General features: G+C 37.3%; 1 protein-coding gene across 1 annotated transcript in view; it reads right to left on the bottom strand.

Annotated features, from left to right (window-relative positions):
- Positions 1-25,966, bottom strand: part of FREM2 (FRAS1 related extracellular matrix 2) — a 114,638-nt gene that overhangs the window by 19,143 nt on the left and 69,529 nt on the right. The window contains exons 4-16 of the mRNA XM_072361349.1: positions 24,416-24,646; positions 23,728-23,853; positions 22,631-22,882; positions 15,060-15,209; positions 12,802-13,011; positions 12,352-12,549; positions 11,524-11,688; positions 11,258-11,440; positions 8,443-8,573; positions 7,573-7,731; positions 6,474-6,777; positions 4,183-4,314; positions 3,261-3,592 (exon numbers count right to left, since the gene is read on the bottom strand). Coding sequence (XP_072217450.1) covers positions 3,261-3,592; positions 4,183-4,314; positions 6,474-6,777; positions 7,573-7,731; positions 8,443-8,573; positions 11,258-11,440; positions 11,524-11,688; positions 12,352-12,549; positions 12,802-13,011; positions 15,060-15,209; positions 22,631-22,882; positions 23,728-23,853; positions 24,416-24,646 — 2,573 coding nt within the window. The remainder of the gene's footprint in view (positions 1-3,260; positions 3,593-4,182; positions 4,315-6,473; positions 6,778-7,572; positions 7,732-8,442; positions 8,574-11,257; positions 11,441-11,523; positions 11,689-12,351; positions 12,550-12,801; positions 13,012-15,059; positions 15,210-22,630; positions 22,883-23,727; positions 23,854-24,415; positions 24,647-25,966) is intronic.

The raw sequence follows: 25,966 nt of genomic DNA on the forward strand, positions 1-25,966 counted from the left end.
ACACAAAAACAACTTACATAGTGGAGCTCCATGTTTTTACATCCTCAATATATCCAAACACAGACCTTGAATTTCAGACTATGAAGGCAAGGTGTTCAAAAGATAAATGACCTTAACTTTGACCAGAACACAGCTATAATCTGAATGAATAAGTTCAATTTACAGGATACAGGACTTTATTTATAAATATGCATTCCTTAAGCTGCAAATCTAAATACATAATAGATACACAGATGCTTGATTTCTCAGATATGGTGAATATGGGCAGACCCCAGGAACAAAGCGTCAAGCTATATTCTGAAAGAAGGGCTGCATCTACCTCACACAGGGTTTGCTCATGCACAGAGTAATTGCAAAAGAGAATGGGTCACAAGGAGAAGGCCTCAAGGACAAAAAAGAAAAAGAAAAGAAAAGAAGGAAAACTAAAACCTTCCCTGTATGTATTATGACAGTTCATGAGTTCATGGGAACTGGCAAAGACAGCTGCAGCCTGTGGCAAACACCAGGAGTGCTGCCAGAAGAACGACACCAGCTGCAGGTCTCCTACCTCACACTTTGCTTCCTGAAGTTCATCTTCTTACCCTCCCATTAGAGGAGATCACATAAATGAAGTTCCACATTGCACCAGATATTGCCAGCTGCTTTTATGGAATATCTCTGTCTGAATCATGAGTGCTACCTTTCATCGTATAGAAGTGATGGAGAACTAGAACTGAAAAGCAGAATTTTGAGTTTAAAGATATACCAAATGGTAAATTCAAGCTAGCAAATTATAGTGGTAGCAGGATATGGTAAGAGAATTTAATATTTCTTTATCGGTTCAGTATATATAATGGAAATTAAGCTTCCTTTGTGTGCTAAAAAAAACATGGTGAAAACCATAGCTGCCAGCTTCCTTCTCACAGAGAAGGATTATTAATTGCTCACCGAAGGAGAAAAAGATAACAATGGTGACAACCACAGAGATAGGGCACTGACTGCCTCCCCTCTCAGCTGGGGGGGGTCATGTGAAGATAAAGACTGAACTTGGAGAAGAATTAAATGGAGGTGGGGGGAACAGGGAGGGCAGTGAAGCGCGTACCGGCTGCGGGGAAATGCTTTCCTGCTAGAAGTAATTCAGCTTGATATTTCACTCACCACTGTAGCCTTTTAGCCACACCCTACAGAGCGCTAAGGGCTGACTTCAGCTGCAGTTTCGTGGCTCTGAAGCTTACGTTCATCCCTCTCTAGTTTTAAATGGGAGATCTTATGTGAAATACATAACAGCTCTGAACCTTACAGTATGGCTCTCTTCCTAAGCCCAATTATCATTTATGCAAGTCATCCACAAATAACAGACGTTCTTTAAAATGCAGGAAGGACTGTTATTTTTGCTCTGTTTATACCCACACATGCATATAGGACTTATTTAGACATTTGTCTAAACTGACTGCTATAGCCTTTTCTCTATAGGATACTGGAGTATTAAACAGAAAGAGGATTCAAATCAGATCTTCCTTTTCACTATGGGAGAAACAGATGACAGGATCATCTGATATCTGCTTGGCAGCTTTCTGTACTTATGACAGTGCAGTTTGGGAAATAAGAATATATGCTTGCATGCTGTATGTGTTCTGGGGCATAAAGAGATAGTAAAAGGAATGATGAGGTGAAGCAGTGATATTATTCTAGGAACAGAGAAGATGGCTGTCATTTTTATCTCATGAGAATGTGAAAGGCTTACATCCCACACTATCATGCCTTCCCCTTCCCTCTGACAGGTTCATGGCTACAGTGGAATGTACCTGTAGGAGGATCTGCTCATTGTGGAGGGGCAACTCCAAGAAGATGCAGCAACAGTGAGCTTCCAGCATCAAGGCAAATACCTTGAACTGGTCTCTGCAACAGACAAGGAATCAGGAGAGACAACAGAGCACTCAGATGATGAAGAATTTGTGCATATAAGTCTTCAGAAGGTGGATAAGCAGATGGTTCCTAGCTAAGATGAACACCTGTTAAAAAGCAGAACAGTTCTGGCCATTTCACACAGAGGCCTCATCCTTTTCTCAGTGGCTCAAAGGTAATGCTAGTGAGCCAGGAAGGCGAGCTGGCTTATCACACAGCTATGTGCTGAGCATGAACTTCTCTAAAACAAGATACTGCATTTCCAGCCCTCCTGGATTATCCCTAAAGGGACATGTCTGTGTCATAAAAGATTGATCTTCTTGGTTACAGCTCTTGTTTTCCAGGTCCTTAGTGACAAGCTTGTGTAGTAATTGCACGAGGAAGACCTAAGGATTAACTTCACTGTCATTACCCCAGAAGAAATACTGCACTCTTTTTGCTCCCACACTATGGGAAATGGCCTCAAGTTGTACTAGAAGAGGTTTAGACTAGATATAAGAAGGAACTTTTTCTCTCAGAGAGTGGTCAGGCGCTGGAATGGCTGCCCAGGGAGGTGGTGGAGTTGCCATCCCTGGCAGTGTTCAAGAAGCATCTGGAGGAAGAGCTACAAGATATGGCTTAGTGGTTTGCTGTAGCTACGGTAATGGGAGGACGTTTGAACTAGACAATATTGTAGGTCCTTTCCAACCTTGTGATTCTATGATTCTATTCTGGATTTCTAGAAACCACTTTCCAAAGGACATTAGGAGATCTCTCCAGTTTCCTTGTTTATAATCTCCAAACCACTTTCACAGCTCTGTTCTTCAGCCACACTGACAAATTCTCTTTGCTTCACCACCACGGCATTTTCTGCTGGGTAATGTGAGACCACTATGCTGTCTGCACTGCTGTGTCTTGTTATACTGAGAGCAAAAGATCAGCAGCGCCAGGCAGCTGGTCGTACAGTGCAATCCACTGTGCAGGAAGACTTCACAGTTCTTTTAAAGTTTATTTTAAGACACAGGATGACTAACAGTCCAGCACTACCTATGTGCTAACAGTAATCCTCTAGAAGGCTCTCATTCTAAGAGAAGACTTAGGTCGGTCCTCAAGTATTTGAGTTAAAGTTATAGCAAATTTAATACAAATTAAGCCACTCAATTTCATTTGGACAAGGATTTCATATATAGCCTGTTAGTGTTTAACAGACACAGTGATAGCTTTAAGGAATATACTGTCCTTAGCGGAAGTCTGTATTTTGTTAAATAATAATAATAAAAGAATACTTTTTAAACTGGTAATGGATAAATAGGTATACTATTGTCCTTAGATATAAATTTCACAGGAAGTTTTCAATTTAAAGAATAAAGCAAAAAAATCAAGTTGTAGTTTGGTACCTGCCCATCTGTCCCAATGGTGCCTCCACAATCTGTGAGGAGCTCGGACATGTCATAGTAGCTAACAAACTCCCATAAACAGGCTTCCAGATTCAGATTTCGGTAGAATCGTAAGGTATTGAAGCCTCTGATTGCTGGGCTGTATTGGTAGGGAATGGTCTCTCCAATCACATCTGAATTTTTGGTAGCATCAGTCAAGAAACCATGGTGGGTCTTCACTTCTGTGTAATCCAGCAGGTTGGAGCATTTATGGTTTCCAACTCTGGTTCCATCAGGGCTAAGTGTCAGCTCAAAATTGGAGAGCTCCCTTGTAGAAATAACAGGCAGCATGCCTACAAAATTAAAATAATTATATCTCTATCACTACATTTCAGTGCTCTGAGTTGCTTAACTTAGCAAAAAACTCTCAAACACCAAGTATATTATGAAGTGCTTCTGTACTTGGAACTTACAGTAATGAACATACTTTAGAGTTCAGAGAACAATGATTCGCTGTGCGTGTCTTTTTACTATGAAATGCTGGCTATTTCTAAATCTGCAACATATTTTTCAATTGGAATTTTTGTTAAGTCTTCAGAAGCACGTAGCAATTAAACTGCTTCACATATTTTTAAATAAATATTAATTATTCCTTGTTATAACTATGCACTCAGAGGAATTTTATTAAGTGTAGGTCTAACCCAATTTGTGTCAACTGTGCAATTAACCAGGGAACAGTCTTCACATCAAAGACTCTGAAGCTGTACAGCATCTTATGCATCTTACTGCAAAGTGCATTTGTACATTCATGGCATTTTTCTCTGGTTCCACATGTTAAAAGACACTATGATTTTGACTATTTTAAATAACATGACTGATAAAATAGCTCAAATGACAGCAAGTTGTACAATTTTTCTCAACTCCACGGCTGCTTTTGTCATACCATCGATATGTGGCATTGTGACTGTCAGTTTAATGAGATTGGCATAAGCTGGATCTTCTGGGCCTGTATAGCGCAGCTTGGCAGAGAATGGTTCTGCTCCAACTACTCCTGACACACGAGGCTGACAAAGACCTAATGGAAAAAGACAAAGTAACTTCACTTTATGTCCAGAAGAAATAATCTACGCTTTTCTTTGCATTAATTTTAGACACGCTTCTTTTCCCACTGGATATGCTGCCAAAACAAGGAGGATTTTTTGAAATGCCAGGTAAACGCTACAGAGAGCATTTATCAGAAGTTTGAACAGGAATTTATGCAGAAGAACAGTCATGTAGAAATCATGCTTTATCAATTGGATCACATTTCCCGAACCTGGTGATTACTGCATCTATACATTTTCAGTTGAATATTCCAGCTTGCAAAATAAGTGTCAGGTACCCTACTTCCTTACAGATGACCTCAGGTGCCTTAATTCCCTTCCCCTTAAACACATAACAGAGTTTTATGGAGGATACTTATACTTAACAGTATTCAGCTGCTTTTGGCACTGGATTGGGGTGTGGACCTATATATGACTTAACAGGACTCTATAAGCCACTTGTCCCATTACAGAATAGTGTCATAACTAATTTTAGTTGAAAACGTTCTTCAGGAACACCATGCTCAAAACTCTCAAAATGGAGCCAATTTTATAATCAGATCAGGGCCTTTTTCTGTTGATTCTAAGTTTTTCCAAGGCTGAAGAATCTGTAAGTTATTTTGTCAGCCTGTTCCGGGCTTATTTCAGCCTGTTCTAGGATTAGCAGGTTAGGTTTTCATTTGTATGATCTGAGATAAGTGCAATCTCCAGTAACATTGTTCAGCACAGAAATGCTTGCATCCTAGACACAGAGTGGGTCCACTGAGAAAGAAACCATCAGAAGTGGATAATCTGAACATTCCCTTTAGCACATTTTGTTATTTGCCCATTTATGAGGGGTTACAAAAAAAAAAATAATAGAAAACAACAACAAAAAAAAAAAAGGAGGCAGGGCTCACCTCCTGGATCATTTATTGGTTCTGGTGGACTTCATTTTGCTCAATAGCTCTAAGCTGGAAACAGTAGGCTTGAGGACACAAGATTTCTCTTCTGCAAAACAATAATTTATTCTTTCTCCAATGCAAATAAGATGTGCTAAAGAGACTAGATTTATTTATTTATTTTCTCCACAATCTGACTGACCTTTGAGAATTTGGTCTATTCACTGGAGATCAAACGCTTCTGAAGTTGCAAATAGGATTTTTGCAGGTTGCTTAGATCACTTGCACGTCTTTGAAAATAGCATAAAACAGCTATTTACTTTCCACTATCTGTGTTGTATATGATCATCAGAACTGATGACTCCCACATCACAAGACAGTTAAGGTACTGGAAATAATATATTCGTGACAATTCAGTGCTGGTCCTGGGCTAATTAGCCCTGCTAATTTGTCATGTGTAATGTGTAATCCAAGTAATGCAGTATAAGTCTAACATAGTCAGACTGTTTTATATAACCAAACTTGCTCATCCAACAGAAGGTTGCCTGTCTTTAAAAAGCACTACATTGCATCTTGTAGACAATACCCTCAGACAGAGTCCTTTTTTGTCCTTTTTAGGATTCCTGACAGTGCAATCAGAAGTTACCTTAGCCTGCAGTCACAATGTGAAATAAAGAAAGTAGGTAAAGTAGAAATTTCATTTATTAAGCCCCCTAAAGCTCTCACTTTGCAGGAAACAAAGGGTTTTAACTAAAATATTTAGATGGAAAGGTCAAGGAAATTAAAATGATATTGCAAATGAACAATCACATAATTATCTACTGTAAGACCTTACAAAAACCAGAAGACTTGATGCAGCAGCAAAAACAGCAGAGATCATGCAAAGAATACAATAATTTGTAATTCAGCTTGATGGCTGGCAATTACTCTTTCGACAGATTATACAGTAAAAGAAAGTATCTGAGATTGCTATGAAAAAATAGCATATGCTATCATATGACTGTACTCGTGCCCATTTTGGTCCCACACCTCTGCCTCATAACTTCATAACAGTACAAGTTTCATGAAAAAAGATGGCTGGGCAAAGGAGGTAGACTACAGTACTTTAGCTGGTTGAGAGGATGCAGCATCAATATACACACTTTTCTGATGCTAAAATACCTTTCACAATGTCTATATTAAAAACAGAAGGAAAGCTGAAGCTGTAAGTGTGAAAATGCCTTATAATGTTATTTGATTTTGTAGGGATTTTGTAATAGGTGATAACTTACCTTCTGATGTGCTTATAGTTACGATTGGGCTCATAAGTTCAAGACCCTCATTCCCATCTGAATTGACAGCACGAGCTGCACACTGGACACGAGAGCCAGCTTGAAAGTAAATGGAGTCAAGTGTGATAATCTTGGATGAAGTGAAGAAGGTATCGAAGTCAACCTCCTTCATGGGGCTAGTAACGCCATCAGGACCAGTAGGTGCACTCACAAGCCATCGATATTGTGTCAGAGTATTATTGATGTTTTCACTAGCACATATCGAACCGGTTTTATCAAAGTCTTCATATTTAGGATTGCAAGCCTGCAGAATAAGGCAGATGTGTAATAATTTATTTGCTTTATGGCAAAGGAAATTTAATTTTTCAGTAGTCACAGAACAGATAACTCCAGTGAGGAACAATTAACTTGTTTTTGCTGTGATGCTTTTCTTGGCATTAGTATGGATTAAAAGGAAGGTCTAACTATGCTTAACTGAAATAGAAACTTGAATTTTAAATTATAGTTGAGGGGTGAAAACACAATTATGGAGGCTCAAACTACACTTCTACCTGCTACTTTAACTTGGATATCATACTCTGACCTAATTCTGCAAATATAATTAGCAGTTCAAGATTTTTTTTGGTTTTGTACTTAGGAAAACCATTCAGCACATGACCTATTCCTTTGTGTAAAGAACAGTGTGAGAAACTGAAGCTGCAGAAGGACCATAAACTTCCTCAATGCAAAAGAAAACTCCAAAAAACAGCAGTCATTTGTCATTCTGTGACACTCTTTAAAAACAATGACTCACTGGTTATCTCCAGTGATTTTAACACAATGAAATGTAGAAAATAGTAAGTTGATATAATCACAGACATTGAACAAAATTGTTCTCTGTATCAAACTTGTTTGCAGTGATGACCAACTGTTTATTGTCCTCCTGAAAATTAATTTGCTATCCAGATAAATCATATTATCACTTAGGACTGTCCTAGCTTAAATTCATGTGTGACTCACAACAATATGATTAACAATGATTGATTGTCTATAATTCTACTGCTCCTTTGAACAAAATCCATATACTGGTGTTGTTCCATCTTTCCACAGAGATACTCACTGTAATACAGATGACAGGATAGCCAGCTACAGGACTGCTTCTGTCTTTGGCTCTAGAAGTATCATCATATATCAAAAGGGATGCAACTTGAGGGACAGAAGGAAAGGTGACATCTGCCATGCTGTTCATTTCTTCAATGTAAACAATGGCCTTGGCTGCCTGATAACAAAAAGGTAAAAAAGTTCATTGTGAAGGTTTAAACAAAGAAATTCAAGCTAGACCTTGATTGAGAATATATATAGATATTGAAACACTTTCCCAGGGTAAGCTGTAAGACCTCAGCTGTATGAGCTATTGTGAAAAGTTTGAGGCACTGGAAAGTATATTGCAGACTATCAAACTAGAAGTTATTTTTTTTTCCATTTTCTGAACACTGCAGATAGCAGACCCTGAACAATATGCAGAATCAGAACAATTTACCATTTATATTTAAAGTATGCATAATATAATGCTAAATAAAAACAAACATAGCTTTGACAGTAGAAGATCTATTTCACCTGGCTGTTCTTTTTACAGTATAGAGCAGTATACAATAGTATACAATATTATAGTATAAAACAGTATACAATATTTTATTGCCAGCCAGTATTTCTAAGATTTTAGTGCTGATTCAGAAAAGGATGCATCTGGAAAGGTATCTTGAAAATTTCTGTTTTACATGGATTCTCCTTATTTCATGAACCCCATGAACATGGCAACAAACTGTTTGGGGTATGTGCTACAGTGTCAAATGGGACTGCATTTGTCCTTTAAGACTACAAGCAAATATGGCTTGCATAAACTTCTAGAGAAGAATAAAGCTGTGAAGTCAAAAAGTAAGAATATCTTTCGAGAGATTTTGCTGTTGAGGTCTTGGAACTATTTTGTTACCTGTATTTCAGCAACCATGTTCTCATCAGGTTTCAGGTGAACAGTGAAGGCTTCTCTCATCTCCCTAACTCCATCAAAGAGAACTTCAATTTCCACAAAGTGCTGTGTTTCGCCCTCCTTAAATTCAATTTCTAAAAACACAACAAGACACCTAAAAATAAATCTGATGTTCAGAACAACCTGTAAATTTAAGCCTAGCCATTGGAGACATCAGCTAATACCCATCTTTCAAATTACCCAAGTTCATACGAGTGTATTTAGTTTAATCTATTTGATGCTAAAAATAATAATGAATAGTAGTGAATACAGAGAGAATTCACCGACAATGAGGAACTGTCATCACAAAAAGAGATCTGCAAGACCAGGATTTAGTCTAATTGAACTTAATATTCTGGAATTTGGGACTAATTATTCCACAAATGTTGGCAACATATGCGAATGACCTAAAGACTTAAGAATTCTAAATGATAACTATTGTCAGGTTTTACTCAAACAAAATGCATTTTAATACAGTGCTATAACAAAAAATAAGGCACAAATATATAAAAAAAGTATTTTGTATTAAAAAGCATTATCTCTGAAAAAAACTTCTGACGTCACGGTGGATGAAAAGTTAAATCTTAGCTGACAGAAGTAGAAGTGAATTGTGTATCAGCAAGGGGATTTAAAACTACAGAAACTATTCAACATTCTGTATGGACTGGGTGAGACATACTAAAGGAGTACATGCATTTCAAGAGAAGTGATCTTTCCATAGGCTTGAGAGGAGCTTATCAGTGTAGAACAGAACAGAACAGAACAAAACAGAACAGAACAGAACAGAATAGAATAGAATAGAATAGAATAGAATAGAATAGAATAGAATAGAATAGAATAGAATAGAATAGAATAGAATAGAATAACATAGCTCTGTTCAAAGATCATCATGTCCAACTGCCTGACCACTGCAGGTTTAAACAAAAGTTAAAGCACATTAATGAGGGCATTATACAAATTCCTCTTGAATACTGACAGGTGTAGGTCACCAAACACCCTAGTAGGAAGCCTGTCCCAATGTCTGACCACCTTCAAGTAAAGAAAAGTTTCCTAATGCTCAGTCTGATCCTCCTATGGCACAGCTTTGTACCATTCCCACATGCCTTTCCAGGAGTTACCAGGGAGCAGAGCTCAGCACCTCCTTCTGCTTCCCTTTCTTAGAAAGATGTAGAGAGAAATGAGGTCACCTCTTGGACTCCAAGACCTCTTCACCCAAGTATTCTCAGCCTCACCTCATAAGATACACTTCCGGATCTGATATCTTAACATCCTTTTCATATTGTGGAGTCCAGAAATGCACACAATATTCAAGGCACTAATTCAAAATATAATGGGAGACTCAATTCTTTTTACTAGCTGGCTGTGGTGTGTTTAATGAATCACAAATGTGGTTTGCCTTCTTGGTTGCAAGGGCACACTGATGGCTCATACTGAGCCCATGTTTATAAATACCTGAAGGGAGGATGCAATGAGTCAGGCTCATTTCAGCAGTGTCCAGTGCCAGGACCAGAGGCCATGGGCACAAAATGGGGCACAGGAGGTTCCTTCTGAACACCAGGAGCCCTTCTGTGCTGTGCAGTGATGGAGCACTGGCACAGGCTGCCCAGAGACTGTGGGGTCTCCTCCTTGGGGATCTCCCAGAGCCACCTGGACGTGGCCCTGGGCACCCTGCTCTGGGTGTCCCTGATGGGTCAGGGACTGGGCCAGATGGCTGCAGAGAACCCTTCCAACATAAAACATTGTGTGATTCTGTGATTTCTACAACCTTTATTATTTGAAGGGAGAGACAAGTGAAGCAAAACTAGAAGACATAAAGTAGCACTTTAGCATCGTTGTTAGCTGACATGAAAAATTCCTGTGGCTTCCAGGAGGAATGAGCAAGACTGAAATACAGGAGACAAAGTGGCTGGAGTTAGTAACATCCAGTGTGATAATTTTTTAATTGCTAACATTTTTCTCTTCAAATATCACTAGTGAGAAACGCCTCTCCTTCAGTGGAATTTGAAGATGTTGCAGTGTTGTTGCTGATGTTCAGAAATAAGTCCCATCTTGCAGCTGGCCTGGACACCAAAACAGTATATTCCAAACCATGAAAACACTCCAGCATGGAAAGCTGAGTGTTAAGACACGGATTAATATCATGTATTATCATTAACTATAGAAGACAGAAAATATGTGGTGCTATTAGTTATTCAACAAACCATGTGGGTGGGCTACTAATAGAAAGAAGCTTATCAGCTATGAAATTTCTCATTCTGTTTCACAGCATCTCTCCTCATTCATCACTAAAAAGGATCAGTGGACAGTTAATTGCAGAGATATAGAAAGAAAGTTTAAATATTATGAAAGTCGAACAAAAAAGTAGAAATATATATTAATTCCTAGATAGAGCAATAAACCATTAACTTATTGAGTTCTTTGAGAAACAACTTCACAATCTATGATTAAATGCTTTTCAGAATAATGGTAATACAACAAATGATGACACTCAAACATTTTTCCCACAGTTATTCAAGCTGTAAGTATCTTCAAAAGAGTCACAATTATTTTGTAAATGTCTTTACAAATTCAGCTGAATTTGATTTTTGTGTACCACACTGGATTATGCCCATATTGAATCTGAATAGCAAAAGCTATGAATGGGTGTGGTTGTGCAGAGTATTCTATTAATGAAATGATTAAGTTGTTCAAATATTATATTACAATGTTAATAATAATTATAATGCATAACAATAATCCCACAGATCATAGGATGTGATAAACATCTGATTGACTTTACCTTCTGATATAGGGAGATAGTCCTCTCCAGAAATAGCAGATCCATCCTTTGTATGAACTCTCACAACAGAAACCTTGGATGTGTCTCCCAGACGAATCACTGGGATTTTTACAACTGCTGCTTGTCTTGTGTCCTTTGGTTCACTCACACTAAATTTGGTCTCACCAAATTTAATAATAGCCTCTGTAATTATAGGAAAAGCACATTTAGAGCACACATGCACACATTAGCTTGCAAAAGCTAGCAATAATAAAATAATTTCTTACTGTCTGCATCATCTCGAATCTTTATCAGGGTCTCATTTTGTTCACCAATAGAGGCACCGAAGGATGAATCACTTCTTGGAGTGCCAAGAACCAGACGCAGTTCTTCATCTTCTTCATGAAAAGTGTCATCCATAAGCACAAGTGGGCAAGGCTTCTCAGTCTCACCTGCAATCATTCTGAAGGTAATACCATGCAGATCTTAGGTGCTCTTTGCTCTTTGACAACACTTTTCTTCAAGCTGAAGGAACAGGATACTTCTGGCCAAGACACCCATCTCACTATCTTGGTACCATACAATTTAATGAGCAATAACAGTGAAAGCAGGATGAGTACTTGTTACAACTGTTTTAGTGGAATCCTTTGTTTTGGGATTTCTCTAAGACAAGTTTATGTTTGTATACCCACTTTACATGTATTTTTCCTTTTGTTTTATCTTTATACTTCTTTTCGGTGAATTCACCCACAATGTGTATTTCAGAATCAAATACTTGCACAATGAAACTGTAAAAAAGAAACTGTCAGGAATACTAAAGGTTATTTGAGTCTAGAGTTCTTGGATTTCAAGAATTGGAAGCTTATTTTAAGATATTCCCCAACTGTGTGCATCTTCACTTACATTATTCTATTCTAGTGTCTTTAAAATTCCCATTGGTTTCAAATCACCTTAAACATTTCCTGGAGCTACAAAATGCTCAATTTGAATTTGGTTTTCCAGAGCAGAGCAGTCTTTTTGGTATTAGTTTATAAGAAGAAATTTAAAATTAAACAAAACAAAACAAAACGAAACGTAGTAGACTAAAGACGTCTAAAATAGGATCAAGAGCTTACCAGGAAGAAATGTGATGATGGAACTATCAGTATTAGGACGTTCTTCAAAGTCCATCATTACCTGAGCTGAACCTTGCCTTGTATAACATCTCACAGTTGATGTGTATTGGATATCTCCACTCCTGTATATCATGGCAGAAATCTGTCCGTTGTTTTCATTGACTACATATACGGGTTCTTTAAACTGCATCTTAGGCACTGTAAAGAAATATAAAACGGATGTGTAAAGTATTATTGCAGAAATTCAGATCTTTGCTCCCCTAATTCAAATTTTGTTGTGTTATATCACATTAGGTATATAACATATGCAGCTACCCAGCAACTGACATAACAAACTGTCTGCAGCTGAAAGATGTAGGTTCACTGGCTTGGTATGATCCAAAAGGACATGTGGTGTCCATATATTGCACTCATCCACCTCATGTAAAAATGTGAAAGAGATTAACTCACAATCAGAGACTGAGTCATTGATGAAGATGGTAGCCTTGCTGGGTTCTCCAAGGGCAGCATTCATAGGCATTCTTAGCACAAGCTCAAACTTCTCAGTTCCTTCTAACACTGGTTGTCCAAGGTCATCCAGAATTACCACACGAAATGTCTGCATACTGACTCCAGGGGCAAAATCCAAATTACGACTGATACCTACATAATCTACTCCAGCTACCAGTGGACAAGGGATTAAAATAAATAAATAGACAGTATTACATGTAATTAAAAATAAAAGATATCCAACATGTACAACACTAAACAGATAAATCTATTCTTCCTTTAAAAGGAATTTCAGTTTATTTTGTCAAATGTTGTCTGTCACATCAACTTCAATGGTGAAGAGATAATTTTGCTTTACATTGTCTCTTTTTGTTTAGTGGTACAAGTCATGAGCCTAGCCTGATTCTTTTCTCTTGGAAACCATTAGTTACTATTCTGCAATCAATATAGTTTGTAAAAAATAAAAACTGAAAGTATGCACAGAAATTTGAGAGATTCAGGAGATGAAGCAGAATCTTTTGGAAAATCAATTCATATTATCTATAATCAATTTTGAAGGCTAATGTAAACAGGGAAGGAAAAAAAGGCAGTGAGATGAGCGTAAGGAAGAAGTGCTGCTCAAAGGAGATACACAAAACAGAAGGAAGAGAAACTGAAAGAATCAAATGCTGAGCAAACAAGGTCAGGTGGGGTTTGCCACCTTCTACAGTTACAGACAGACTGATCTGATTTGGCCTCCTATTATGTTTTGTTTTGTTTTTATGGAATCATGGTATCATTTACATTGGAAAGACCCCTAAGATCATCTAGCTCAATCACTGTTTTGTTTTAGGTAAAGCAAGCCCACAGACAACAAACCAATGAGAAGGAATGAAACAAAACAATGACTAAATGTGTAACTAAATGAATGATTAGAACGTAACACCGTATATGAGAACCAAAGTATTAAGGGTATCTAGAACTTTAGAAAAAGTCCAAGCTTTAATATTCCTTTTTAGGGTGATTAATCAACAGCAGAACTCTTGAAGCAAAGCTTTGGGGAAAGCAGTTTCATTGAAATTATAAAGGGGTTTGGTATTACAAGGATGTGACCAATACGGTGATCTCAAAGGCCATCTCCCAAAGGGGAGACCCTATTGCTCTCTTCCAGTATGTGAAAGGTACTTACAGTGAGAGCAGGGCAGGTCTTTTCTCACTGGTGACAGGTGATAGGAAGAGGGGAAATGGCCTCAAGTTGCACCAAGATAAATTTAGGTTGGATGTTAGGAAACACTTCTTTACAGAAAGGGTAGTTAAACACTGGAATAGACTCCCCAGGGAGGTGGCCGATTCACCATCCCCGTATGTGTTTAAGAGCTGTTTGGATGTGGTGCTCAGATATATGATTTAGCAGAGGTTGTTAGAGTTAGGGTACTATGGTTAGGCTGCGGTTGGACTTGATGATCTTTGAGGTCTTTTCCAACCTGAGTCATTCTATGATTCTATGATCAGCAGGTAGACATAGAGTCCTCGTTGCTGTACCCAGATCTAGGCCTCTCAACTGAGGCACTAGGGTATGAAGCAATCATACATTCTTTTTAGGCTACAGATTTCTTTCTTCATGAGAAATAAGACTGTGAGTGCTCAGATTCCCCACATGACACATTAAGTGTAAAGTTTTACACAATTTTATCTGACTAGAAATTAGTTGAAAAGATGAACTCTACTGTCCAATTATGCTAAGAAACTATGGAAGATAATTGTTCTTTTTATGAAGTCTGTATTTGGCTGTCTCAAATATCAGTTTGCAAAAATACTAATATACACTCAAATTTGATTCTGCAGACAAAGATTCTACCAAAGTACCACTGAACCACACAGCTGTAGCAATCCTCCTACTAAATGGGATTCTAGGTAATTTCTCATTGTCTACAGAAAGAGTAAGGGCAGAAATGGTGCCTGCTGACAGGGTTTATAAGCCCGTGTCTGGAAGATGGTGTTGAGGCAATAATCAACTGCCTTTGTGGGACAATGTTTTATACAAATATTTAAAGGGTTTCTCTCAGTTCTGGACCTTAAAGTTGTTCCTACTCCTGTTTGAGAGCAAATTCTGTAAGTGCTTCTTTGTTCTAGAAGAAAGATTTGCTGAGATATGTAAATTTCATCTTATTTGTAAGACCAAACATAGTAGCATTTGTTGTTGAGATGTATTATGAGGCAAGACTAAAACAGTAACTTACCTTCTGCGGTTCTTGATTCAGATTTGCGAGACCTCACTGTAACAGAGGCAGCTTTAGACAGATCAGTTCCTGTTCTCCAAACACGTACCTCAACATAGCCGGCACTCTCATCAACATAGTATTCATCATTTCCAAAGTAGAATGCTGGTTCTGGTGAAAGAGTAATCATACCCGTCAGTATGTTTTTACCTTATGCTGAAGGTAATGAGAGAGCATAAGATCCATGTTAGACAACGGAGATATCTTCACTCTACCCAATAATTGAAATAAAATATTTATTTTAAGCTTAAGACTTTTTCTTAGGGATTTTTAGCTTAATTTCAAGTATTTGACCATTTTTGGGGCAGCAATTGTTACATCAGCACTGTTCTTTTTTCCTTATCTCCTAAGTTTCCAATTTTGTGTGTTGGTAGGTGAAAAAACAAATATGCTATCTCATTAAACTTGCTTGAGCTGGGTCCTGTGCACAAGCCAGAAAATTCCTTGCATTTTTCACTTTGGTGCAAACAGACAAAGGTGAATACAGATAATGAAAGATTAATAAGAATGTTCTCATAGGTTTCTGTAGTCGAAACTGGACTTGAACATGATATATAACTGGAGCTACTTTGGAAATGTTTTCCATCTAACCAAAGGGGCAGATACTTAATTTTTAGTTTGCTCATATCTAACATTTAAAACAAAATCAATCTTACTTCATATAGACTGGAATGTGGATAGTCTTTTATCTTACTGTTTAAGTCACAGAGTTTATAAGAAAGAAGAGCAAAAAGCAAAGGAGATTAAGCTTTATCCCACTTAACATATTTTTTATCTTCATTTTTTCCTCCCTTCTTCAACTTTTCCACCCATAACAATTTTACAGAGTAAACAGGAATGAAAACATAGACTAGCTACATCCTGTGTGTAACTCCCCTTTGCTATCCTTTCATTCCTATTTCAAACATATAAAAGTAAGCACACAACCACTGCCTCAGTTTTCCCATTGCACAGCAGAAATTATACCTACTTTCCCCAGTGTTTCATGTTGTTTAGTAGCAATTTGTTATAAACATTAAGGTTACGATACCGAAAACATGCTGGAAAATACCGTATAACATAAGGCCGACTAGATTTGAGTTGACAAATATCATAGCAGTCTAATCAGTGGCATTATGAATTTTTCCCTTTCATCAACATAAAGGAGAAATTCAAAGGAAGTGACTGGAAAACCTATGGTTCTAAAGAGCAAAAGTACGGGTTACTCAAAGGAGTAGACTCAAAGTGTTTTTAATGATAAGGGGAAGCTAGGCCTAACATTTCTGTGACTCAGTCAATTTTCACTATTATATTATACTGAAGTATCTATGATTTCTGTTATAGAATGAACATCTTCTAATTTAGAACATGCTTCTGACTACAGCTAAGCTCATTAAAAAAAAAATATTGTGAACGTATTTTCTGAGGAAGGTTTTGGAGACACCTGTAGGATAATCAGAGGAAAAAAATAATCAAAGTTCTTACAAAATGCTTGAGCACTATCTGACTGTCTGTATAGCATATAGTAAAGATTTCCTTTGTTAAAAATTGCTTATTTCTTTTTATAGAAAACCAAACAGCGTAGGATAGTATTTTAATTGAAACTAACAATAAATGATATAAATCCATTACTCAGTTATTAATAAGCTAAACCTTCATCAGAGAAGGCAGCAGTTCTTAAGACTTCTGGAATTGTGCATAATAGTTAAATCAGAAGATTTGGAAAAAAAAAAATCTTCTCTCAAGATTTTTTTTTCTGGATTTCACAACTAACAAAACAAATGATTAAAAACCAACCAAACAAATCCCTTAATATTTCACATCAGTGAAAACAAATGCAGCTGCCTCATTTCGGGGTAAACTAGACATGGGTTGCAACAAATTGATGGAACTGAATGTATTTACTGAATGACAGTGCAGACTCACAGACTAGCTTCAACATTATCAAGGTCATCAGCCTTTGCAGGATGAAAGACAAACTGAGCAAATGTCTGGCTTTGGCAGAAAAGTCTTTCAGGTCCACTTCAAAATTTTTATTCACCATGATGTGTATTTAACTGTGTGTATGTATACAAAGACAGACACATACATCAATATTAAGTTATTTGCTACAGAGATTAGGTTGTCAGTGGTTGCATTTATATTTGGGACTGAGAAGCTTTCATCTGAAATAATTTGAATACTCAGTTGAATACAATATGCTCTTTGGAAATTCTTCTATGTAGGTCACTCTGAAAATAATGCCTCTTATTTATCTCCATGGAAACTACAACAGATACATGAAGCACAGTAATTCTATTTGATAGAGAAAATTCTCTGCTATAAAACAGTATTTTTCAACATAGTGACCACCATTAGCCGATTCACACAGATGAGCTGACTGAGTTGCTATTAATTTTGTGGTGTGACAGCTGTGAATAGCCATCCAGAATGTGGCTTGTCTTTCACATTTCCATTGTCACTGCTGAAACTGACCACACTCTGCCTCACTGTGCTCACATCCACTGTTTGGTCTCCATAAATCTTCAGCAATCATCACAGAATGTCAGTGGGTGCCATTCTTTTCTTACAGAGAGTAATTCAATGACACACTTTTGCTTCATGTCCATTTCAGACATCCTTTTGTCAGTCTGTCCCTCTTCTCTCTGTCACAGAGAACAAAATGTAATGGAATATTGGTGGGCAGGTTCAACCTCTACTGCCATGCCACCAACATCCAGCTCTGATGCTGTGGGCCAATGTAATAATACAGGAGGCTTCACTTTACTCCCTATACAAGGGAGCAACCCTTGTATAATTATTATTTTTTATTATAGTTTTCTACTTACAGGGCTATTTCAGACCTACACGGATCTTCTAAAATTCTCAAGATGGACAAATACTAATTCATCTTCTAGAGATTTAAAAATACAGAACAGCTACTAAGATCAAATAGTGATGAATATACTAATAGGAAAAAAAAATAAAAAAATCTATGTCTAATATCTGTGTTTTCTTAAACAAGTATTTTCAAAGATTAGTATGTTTTTCCAAGCTTAATCTCACTCTTTTAATCCTCTTGATTGAATACTGATGTCCGCGTAGTTCTGGAATTGATCTGGCCTCAACTCCATCTCGTTTTAAGCACTTAAGTGAGAGGTACTCATTCACAGTCTGCTTGCTCTCAGTTTTCAAAGACAATGACAGGCAATTCCAAAAGGTCTGCCAGCATAACAAGGAGGAAAAGTGGAATGGATTTCCCTCCACAGTGATAAAATCTGAAATTTTGAAGCATTCCCTTCTATTCATTGAGGACATATGGAGCTTAGATCGACTACTTCAAATTTTCAAAGACAAAAACATTTTTGTTTATTTTAACGTCACCCTAATGTTTGTTTTAGCTGAAAAAGAATCCTCATGCACTATTTGTTCATGCAGTCACAGTCAAAAATAAAAATGCCTAAATGCAAAATTAGCTAGCCTTCTATTCCTGAGCATGTCTTTCACACTTTTTGAGGCATGTATTTTCAATGAATGACACATTCTGTATGGTTACTCATCCTAGGAAACAGATCCTTACAAGTGTTTTGTAAGCTCATTTCCTGTAAACTGTGTTAGTAGCTCCCCAGAGAAATAGCAAAGCCAAGCTACTAACAGGGGAAGCATTGTCTTGCTCAGGTCATGTCTGGAAAACACTCTGCTCAATGGCTGTGGGCTCACTTACAGCAGACCTTTAATCCAGTAATCACTCTGGAGAGAGACTACTGCAAATTTAATGGTTCCTCTTTCAGAAATAAGAGGACTTTCAAAAAGAGGTTTTTGTTCAGACCCACGATTTCACTGGCATGAAGTTACAATGATCAGAAAGAAAGGCTAGGTGCTTTAGTTCCTGTTTTCTTGGCACAGAAGTGAAATCTTTGTCTTGCCTTTGTATTTATACAGTCAGGAACGTATATCAACTACACCAGAAGGCAGTAATCTAACAGGAAAACAAACATGCTTCTCATGTGTTAGAAATAGGTCTGTCCTTCAACATTTATCTGAAACATGTATAGAATATATATCAAATCATACACCAGAACATAATAAATATATCAAAAACGTGTATCATTGAACACATATCAGAAAATCAATGAAACAGAATGAAAATATTTGTTTTTAAGGAAGTTTTTGTTCTTAAAATGATATCCTTACAAACTACTTTAGAGAATCACAGTAGAAGAGAATGTATGCAAGGTGTTACAGTCAGTTTTGGGTCACCAGCACAAAAATTAAGGATAGGCCTTAATAATAGCACGATTTTCAGTGATTAATATTTTCAGTGATATATATATATACATACATATATACACATTCTCAGAAGGAGATAAATAATTGCACATACTATCAAGATATCATCTACAAATACTGATATTTGAAATGTGACGGTATTGACTACAGTAACCATCTTATGTTTACAAGGAGTTTTTCGACTATCTAGACCTCTCACAAAGCATGAAAACAATTCAGATTCTTCAAAATGTTCAATTTGTAAAATGAATTGGATTATTTTTTTAAGAGGCACAGCAAATGATATTACTAGCAAATTCTGAAGAAAATACTGCAACGGATAGGAAGATAAATGAGGAGGCTTGGCAGCAGTATTTAAATATACCACACACAAGGTACCTCACAAGTTGGCCAAGCATGAAATAGCTCACACTCTGTGATTTGTACATGAGATATCAAATGAGGATTCATACAATCAAAAATGGAAGGAGAAGCTGAGCAGCATCTTTGGACTTATGTTACATAGAGCTATAATACATGTCCATTTCTAAATATGTTTTTCATATTTTAATTATTTAGTTCACTTCTGGAGCTTGTAGAAAAAGCAGTGTGTAGAATGGGTCTGAGTTTAATATATTTGCAAGTTTTACGATAAGAATATTTTGAATTTTCTTCTCTCAAAGCATGTTCATACACCTACACTCATATCAAGAAACCTAACCACAAAATTGCATTAACTCATTCTGTGAATACTTGATAATATCTTGTAATATCATCCACCTAAATAATCTTATGATTTACCTTAGAAAGAAATATCATTATTCACATAAATTGTATTAATACATATTTAAGGTAATTGTTAAAGAACTTGCAGTAGTAAGGGCTTGAAGATATGCTGCTCCAGCAGCTGAGTCCTCTCTCCTAAAGGAGCCCCAAGAAATATATGAGACAAAGTACTGCCTGGAAATCCTACGTTATTATCCCTACCTATCAATGGAGCCTTCATCCTGAGGTTAGACAGTATACCAGCTTGTTTAGGAGCTAAGAGAAGATTAAAATAATTCAGCATCTGTAGTTCATATACTTGTAATGAATGCATGACTGCATACATACACATATAATAAACTGCCAGCAACAGATGATGCTTGAGAAGTATCATAAATGTGGCTAGTTCCCTCTTTAAGATGTTCTGCTGTGAGATATGAGATCTATTTATTTCTAAGATAGATAACAAACAACGACATTCCAAAACTTTTAAGGCTGTCATTATAAATTGAACACCTTTTAGTCTGTTCAGCTGATAATAAGAAAATACACGTAAAGAAAACTGGGAGTATAACGTGTCATAAATCGGCTGACTTACACTATTTCCTCCTGGTCTGCTGCCAATTTGGCCATTTGCCACAGACTAAGGAAGGAGGAGGCTTCACACAGATTTTACTTAATAAGAGGACAAAAGAAAGTAAAAACTGCACTGAAGTGCCAGAAGCATCAAATCCATGGGTACAACTTGCGGCCATTTCCTCTGGTCCCGTTTGTTGCCTGGGAGAAGAGGCCAAAGCCCTTCTCATCACAACCTCCCTTCAGGAAGTTGTAGAGTGCAATGAGGTCTCCCCTGAGCCTCCTCTTTTCCGGGCTAAGCAATCCCAGCTCCCTCAGCTGCTCCTCATAAGGCCCGTGCCCTAGACCCCTCATTTTTGTTGCCCTTCTCTGAACACGGCCCTAAATGTCTTTCTTGTAGTGAGGAGCCCAAAACTGAACACAGTACCTCTCTGCTCCTGCTGGACACACTATTTCTAATGCAGGCCAAGATGCCGTTGGCCCTCTTGGCCACCTGGGCACACTTGGTTCATATTCAGACGAGCATCGACTAACACCCCCAGGTCCATTTCCTCTTCACAGTTAACCAGCCACTCATCCCCAAGCCTATAGCGCTGCATGGGGTTACTGTGGACAAAGTTCAGACCCGGTACTTGGCCTCATGAAGATTATGGCACTCCTCATGTCAACAAAAAAAATTTAGGTTTGAATGCCTGCCTCGGAGGCCAGTGGAAGTGGCCATATAGAAATCTACAGAAGAAAACTTTGTTACAACAGTGAACTACGATAAACATGACTTTTCTATTTCAGATTGTATTTGATATGTGATCTGTTACTGTACATGAAGTATTACTTTAAACTTGTGTTCATGTTATTTGATTACTTACATGGATCACAGAGAAAACAAAGTCTCCTTTGTTACAGGATTACATATGAGAAGGTTCAGATAGGCTGAGTATTTATGATGCAATTAGAAGGGCATTAACTTCCTGCCTGAGCAATTCTGTGATTATTCTATGATTTGGCATCATGCTTTCAGAGAGTACAATATATACCTGGTAATCCCTCACATCAGGCTTCAGAAAATATGACATCTTCACATTTGATGATACATGGCTAAAACATCTCCCCGGTATACCTTTCACAGGATTTACAGTTGAGATTGCACTGTCCAAACTGCATGCGCAATGGGCAATTGTTTCAGGGAGCTTTTTTTGCTACTCCTAGAGAGCTGCCACACCAAAGCTGGGGACATGCAAGGAGAGACTTAAGGCTGTAACATTATTTACACAGGTTTTCCACAGCAGCTGATGAATCAGTAGAGTGCTGTTTCTGTTCCTCCTCAGTCACAGACCTCTAATTCACAAGGAATGTCTCTTTCAAAGAAATACATTAACACTATTGACCACTCAAACAACAAAGGACATTACCCTGTTTGCACTTCTTTCCTGAAGGGATTTCAAAAGCAACATAACTGCCTTTTGATTTGATTATTTATTTTTTAGAAAGACATACAAAGCATACATAGAGACTTCTAGGCAGAATATAAATTAAGGGTAGTAAGAGGAAGAATACTGCAACTGTTATGTGGCTTCTAGTTCACAACTAATCTGGCCCTTTAGAGCATAATCATCAGTGAGCCTGATGAGTTTGTGGATGAAGCCTCAGAATTGCACATATAAAGGTGCTCATGCTGTGTGATATTTTGGGTCACACCTGTTACTACGACAAAGAGAAAAGGACATTTTGTTCTCAGTTTGCACATGTGATTTTCTCAAACCATAAAATACCAATACAAAATATTAAAAAAAAAAAAACCACCACCCTAAGTCTCTAACACTTTTTTTCCAAATCTTCTGATTGAAGCATATTTTTAACTGTGGAAAAAGTGTGAAAATCCAACTTCTACATGCTGATTTGACTGGAAATCTACTTATAGTTTCTGTCCTGCACTGGGAATTTAACTTTATCACATTATGTCTTACCATCATCCTTGTCAGGTACAATGGTAATTTGAGTGCTTGCAAATTCTGTACCAATTCTTCCACCCATGGGCATGCTCAGCAAAACATCAAAGGTCTCAGCCTCTTCATACAGAGAATCATCTATGATCACTACTCGACATGTTTTTTCTCGTTCATCTTTGTCAAAACGGAGAACGCTGTTGTGATCCTCGGGCCTGGATATGTAGTCAGAGTAAGACAGCACAGAGGTTGGGGCAGTGCCGGTTGCTGTTCCTGTGGCATAAAAGGAAAAGAGTACACATACCCTGGTTATTATGATCCCCTCACAGAGGCTGAACTTTATGTTCATTATATTTTAATTTCTGTTTAATTTTAGGTAATCAGATGGGCAGAAATCTATAAGCAGGCTACATTTCTGAGGTCCCTGGACAAACTACTTCTACCATGTGATGCACCGAAGGCATATTAACCTTCATATTCATTTTCAGTTTTCCAGGCAGAAGGAGTACTACTATGAGTATCATTTGTCTGTCATAAGACAAAGACTTAAAAAGGAGAATGTGTAAGGGCTAGAAATTAACTCCTTTACTCCTTTAGTGTATTCAGTGTACTAATTATGTTATAAAAATGATATCAGTGTACCAGAAATTAATTATAACTAGATACAATTTAATGTAAACAAATTAAGTTCTACACTCTGTTGGTTTAATTAATAAGAGGTTGGTAGGTAGAAGAAAGAGAAGGTCATCAGCTGAGCAGTATTATTTAATACTCTTTCTTTCAGGACACAAGCAAGGGCTATTATGGGCCACAGCAGTGCTTTCAGTTCTCACCACTTTCAAATATTAGGGACCTCAGCTAAAGATCTTGAGAAAAGGTAAAAACATAGATCCTCTTACCCTCCTAACAAAAGGCAGAAGATTAGAACATAATTACACTTCAGCTAAATTCATTAAGACTCTAAGACAAATTGTAAAGATGAATACAATTCCAGTTGAATCTGAAGATGGAAAACTCCCTAACAATTTCCTTATTCAACAGATGGACCAATTTTTGTCACTTTCTTTCTCCTTTCCATTTTTGTGGTTTTGTTTGTTTTATGATGTGGATTCTGTTACCTTGTTGTGTGTAACAGATAACCATCAGTTCCTGGCTCACATCTCCACTTCTTCTGACCGGAATAAACAACTCACCAACATCTTCTTCAATAGTATACGTAGACTGAGGAATAAAGACAGTTGATTCTGCAAAGGATAGACATATTTATTTATGTAGATGTTTGGCTTCAGAAATAAAATAGCTAGAAGCATTTTGGCGTATTTGTAAGTACAAAAAATATCAATGTTAATAGTATGATATTTTATTGTAATAAAAAGAGAAACAACTAAAGATTTAAGAAAATCTTGAAAACAAGATGGAAAATCTAGGATACCTAAAAAGTAAACAAAATGAAACAAAAAGCTCGGTATAATATATTACAGGAATGGAGATAGCATATAATATGTGCACAGGATTGGAGATAAGAGGAGTTGAGAGATAGTCAAATCTTTGTGAAGAGCTAAAGCTAAGGGTCTGGGGAAAGGTGGGTCACTTCAGGAATAACTGAAGCTACTGATGACACTCCTTTGATTGCATCTTCATTATACACTTAAAGTGATATAGGACAAACCCCCTATTGGATGCCCGTATTTGTCTCCAGAAATATTATGAGGGAAGGTAAGCTTTGCAATCCACTGCTCCTCCTAGCATTTGCCCTCCATTTTTCAAATTGGCAATATGAGCATTTTGTCAGTAAGATGTTCTTACCATCTCCTGGATCAATAATCTCCACTGTGGATACAGAGGGAAATTCCAGAACTGCCATGACAGGCTCAGAAAGAACAATTTGAAAGGACTCAGAACGTTCATGTTCACCATCACTCAAAATCCGTACTCGCCACGTAGCTGAGGTTTGGCCAGGATTAAACTGCACCTGCTTCTGGGCTTTCCCTCTGAAGTCTTTATCTTTTTTGGCAGTACCATCTCTGGTGCTAATACCTGCCAAAAACAAAAACTCAAGTCATTAAAAAACATCCCTTGTATTTTTCTCTCATTACATCATCTTTAAAAATATGAAAAATACACTTATTTTCACAACTAGAGTAGCAGAGCTGCTCAAGACAATTCATGTTGTTGCTCAATAAGTCTTTACTTATGTCACACACAGAAGTGGAAGCACATCAGTTAATATTACAAAGGGAAGCTTATACAGAATTAGCCAAGCCAACACTAAGTACTAGAAAACCTAAATACTCTGAGCACACTATCAAGTCTCTGTTTCTCAGTAATTCACCTATGGATGTCCAAAAAAGACCAATACATTTTCCTTTTAGACCTTAGCCTTCTTCTCTTCTGTTACAGAATATCTAAGTAACATGTTGCCTTATCATCCCCCCCAGATATTTATTTCTCTAAGGATAAAATAAAAACACACCTGGAAAGTCCAACCTTCATGTGGAATGCTGAAGAAAACAGATACAAAAAGGTAAAACAGGGGGACAGTGATGACAGAAGATGTAAAACATGAGCCACTGTGGTCATTTTCACTATAGTAAGCACTTTTAAAATTCATGTTTATGTTACAACAGTCATTAAACTCAAACTTTTCAATTCAGGTTAAGTTGAAATAGTAAAGTCACAGGACATTCAGGACAGCTATCCCCACCAAGACAGCCTCTGGATCCACAGCACTCAGAAATGGCTTTTTATTGATTTCCCTCCCAGTTTAAGGTTGTCTGACAGGCCTTCAGCCTTTAGAACTATTTCTAGCTCATGCATTTGGCCACTGTTCCAACACTACAGTACCATTCAAATCTTAAAGTTTTTCCTCAGGTTCTTAGAAAACATTTAAAACTTTTCCCTTCTCTATTTCTTCAAACCGAATTGTTTTATGTGTTCAAACATAGCATTCTTCCTTACAAAACTTGTCCACTTGTGCCAGTATTTGATGTAACCTTTATATCCCTTAAGACCCTTTGGCCTACAGGCCAGCAGGGCTGGTAAGCATCTTTACTGTTATCTTTTGTGTTCTTTAAGCTCTGTAATTCTGTCCTGCAGGATGAAGGGAGCTAAGTAGAGGCTTATTGTTCAAAGTGCTTGTCAGATCTTTTGCTTGATTTTGAGTCATCTCAATTCAGAAAATGAACTTGAATCCACAGGTAGAAAACTTTGTACAACTTCTTTATTTAAAAGGCCAGAAGTCAAGCTGTTAGCCAGTAACAGTAGTTAATTTAAACAAAATGTACTTAACTTTCCATTTTACTCATCTCTTATTCTTTTACCTTCTCTAAAAGAAATGTGATAATGCATTCCTTTTTT

Source organism: Excalfactoria chinensis, chromosome 1 (assembly GCF_039878825.1).
Source record: "Excalfactoria chinensis isolate bCotChi1 chromosome 1, bCotChi1.hap2, whole genome shotgun sequence".
Taxonomy (NCBI): Eukaryota; Metazoa; Chordata; class Aves; order Galliformes; family Phasianidae; genus Excalfactoria; species Excalfactoria chinensis.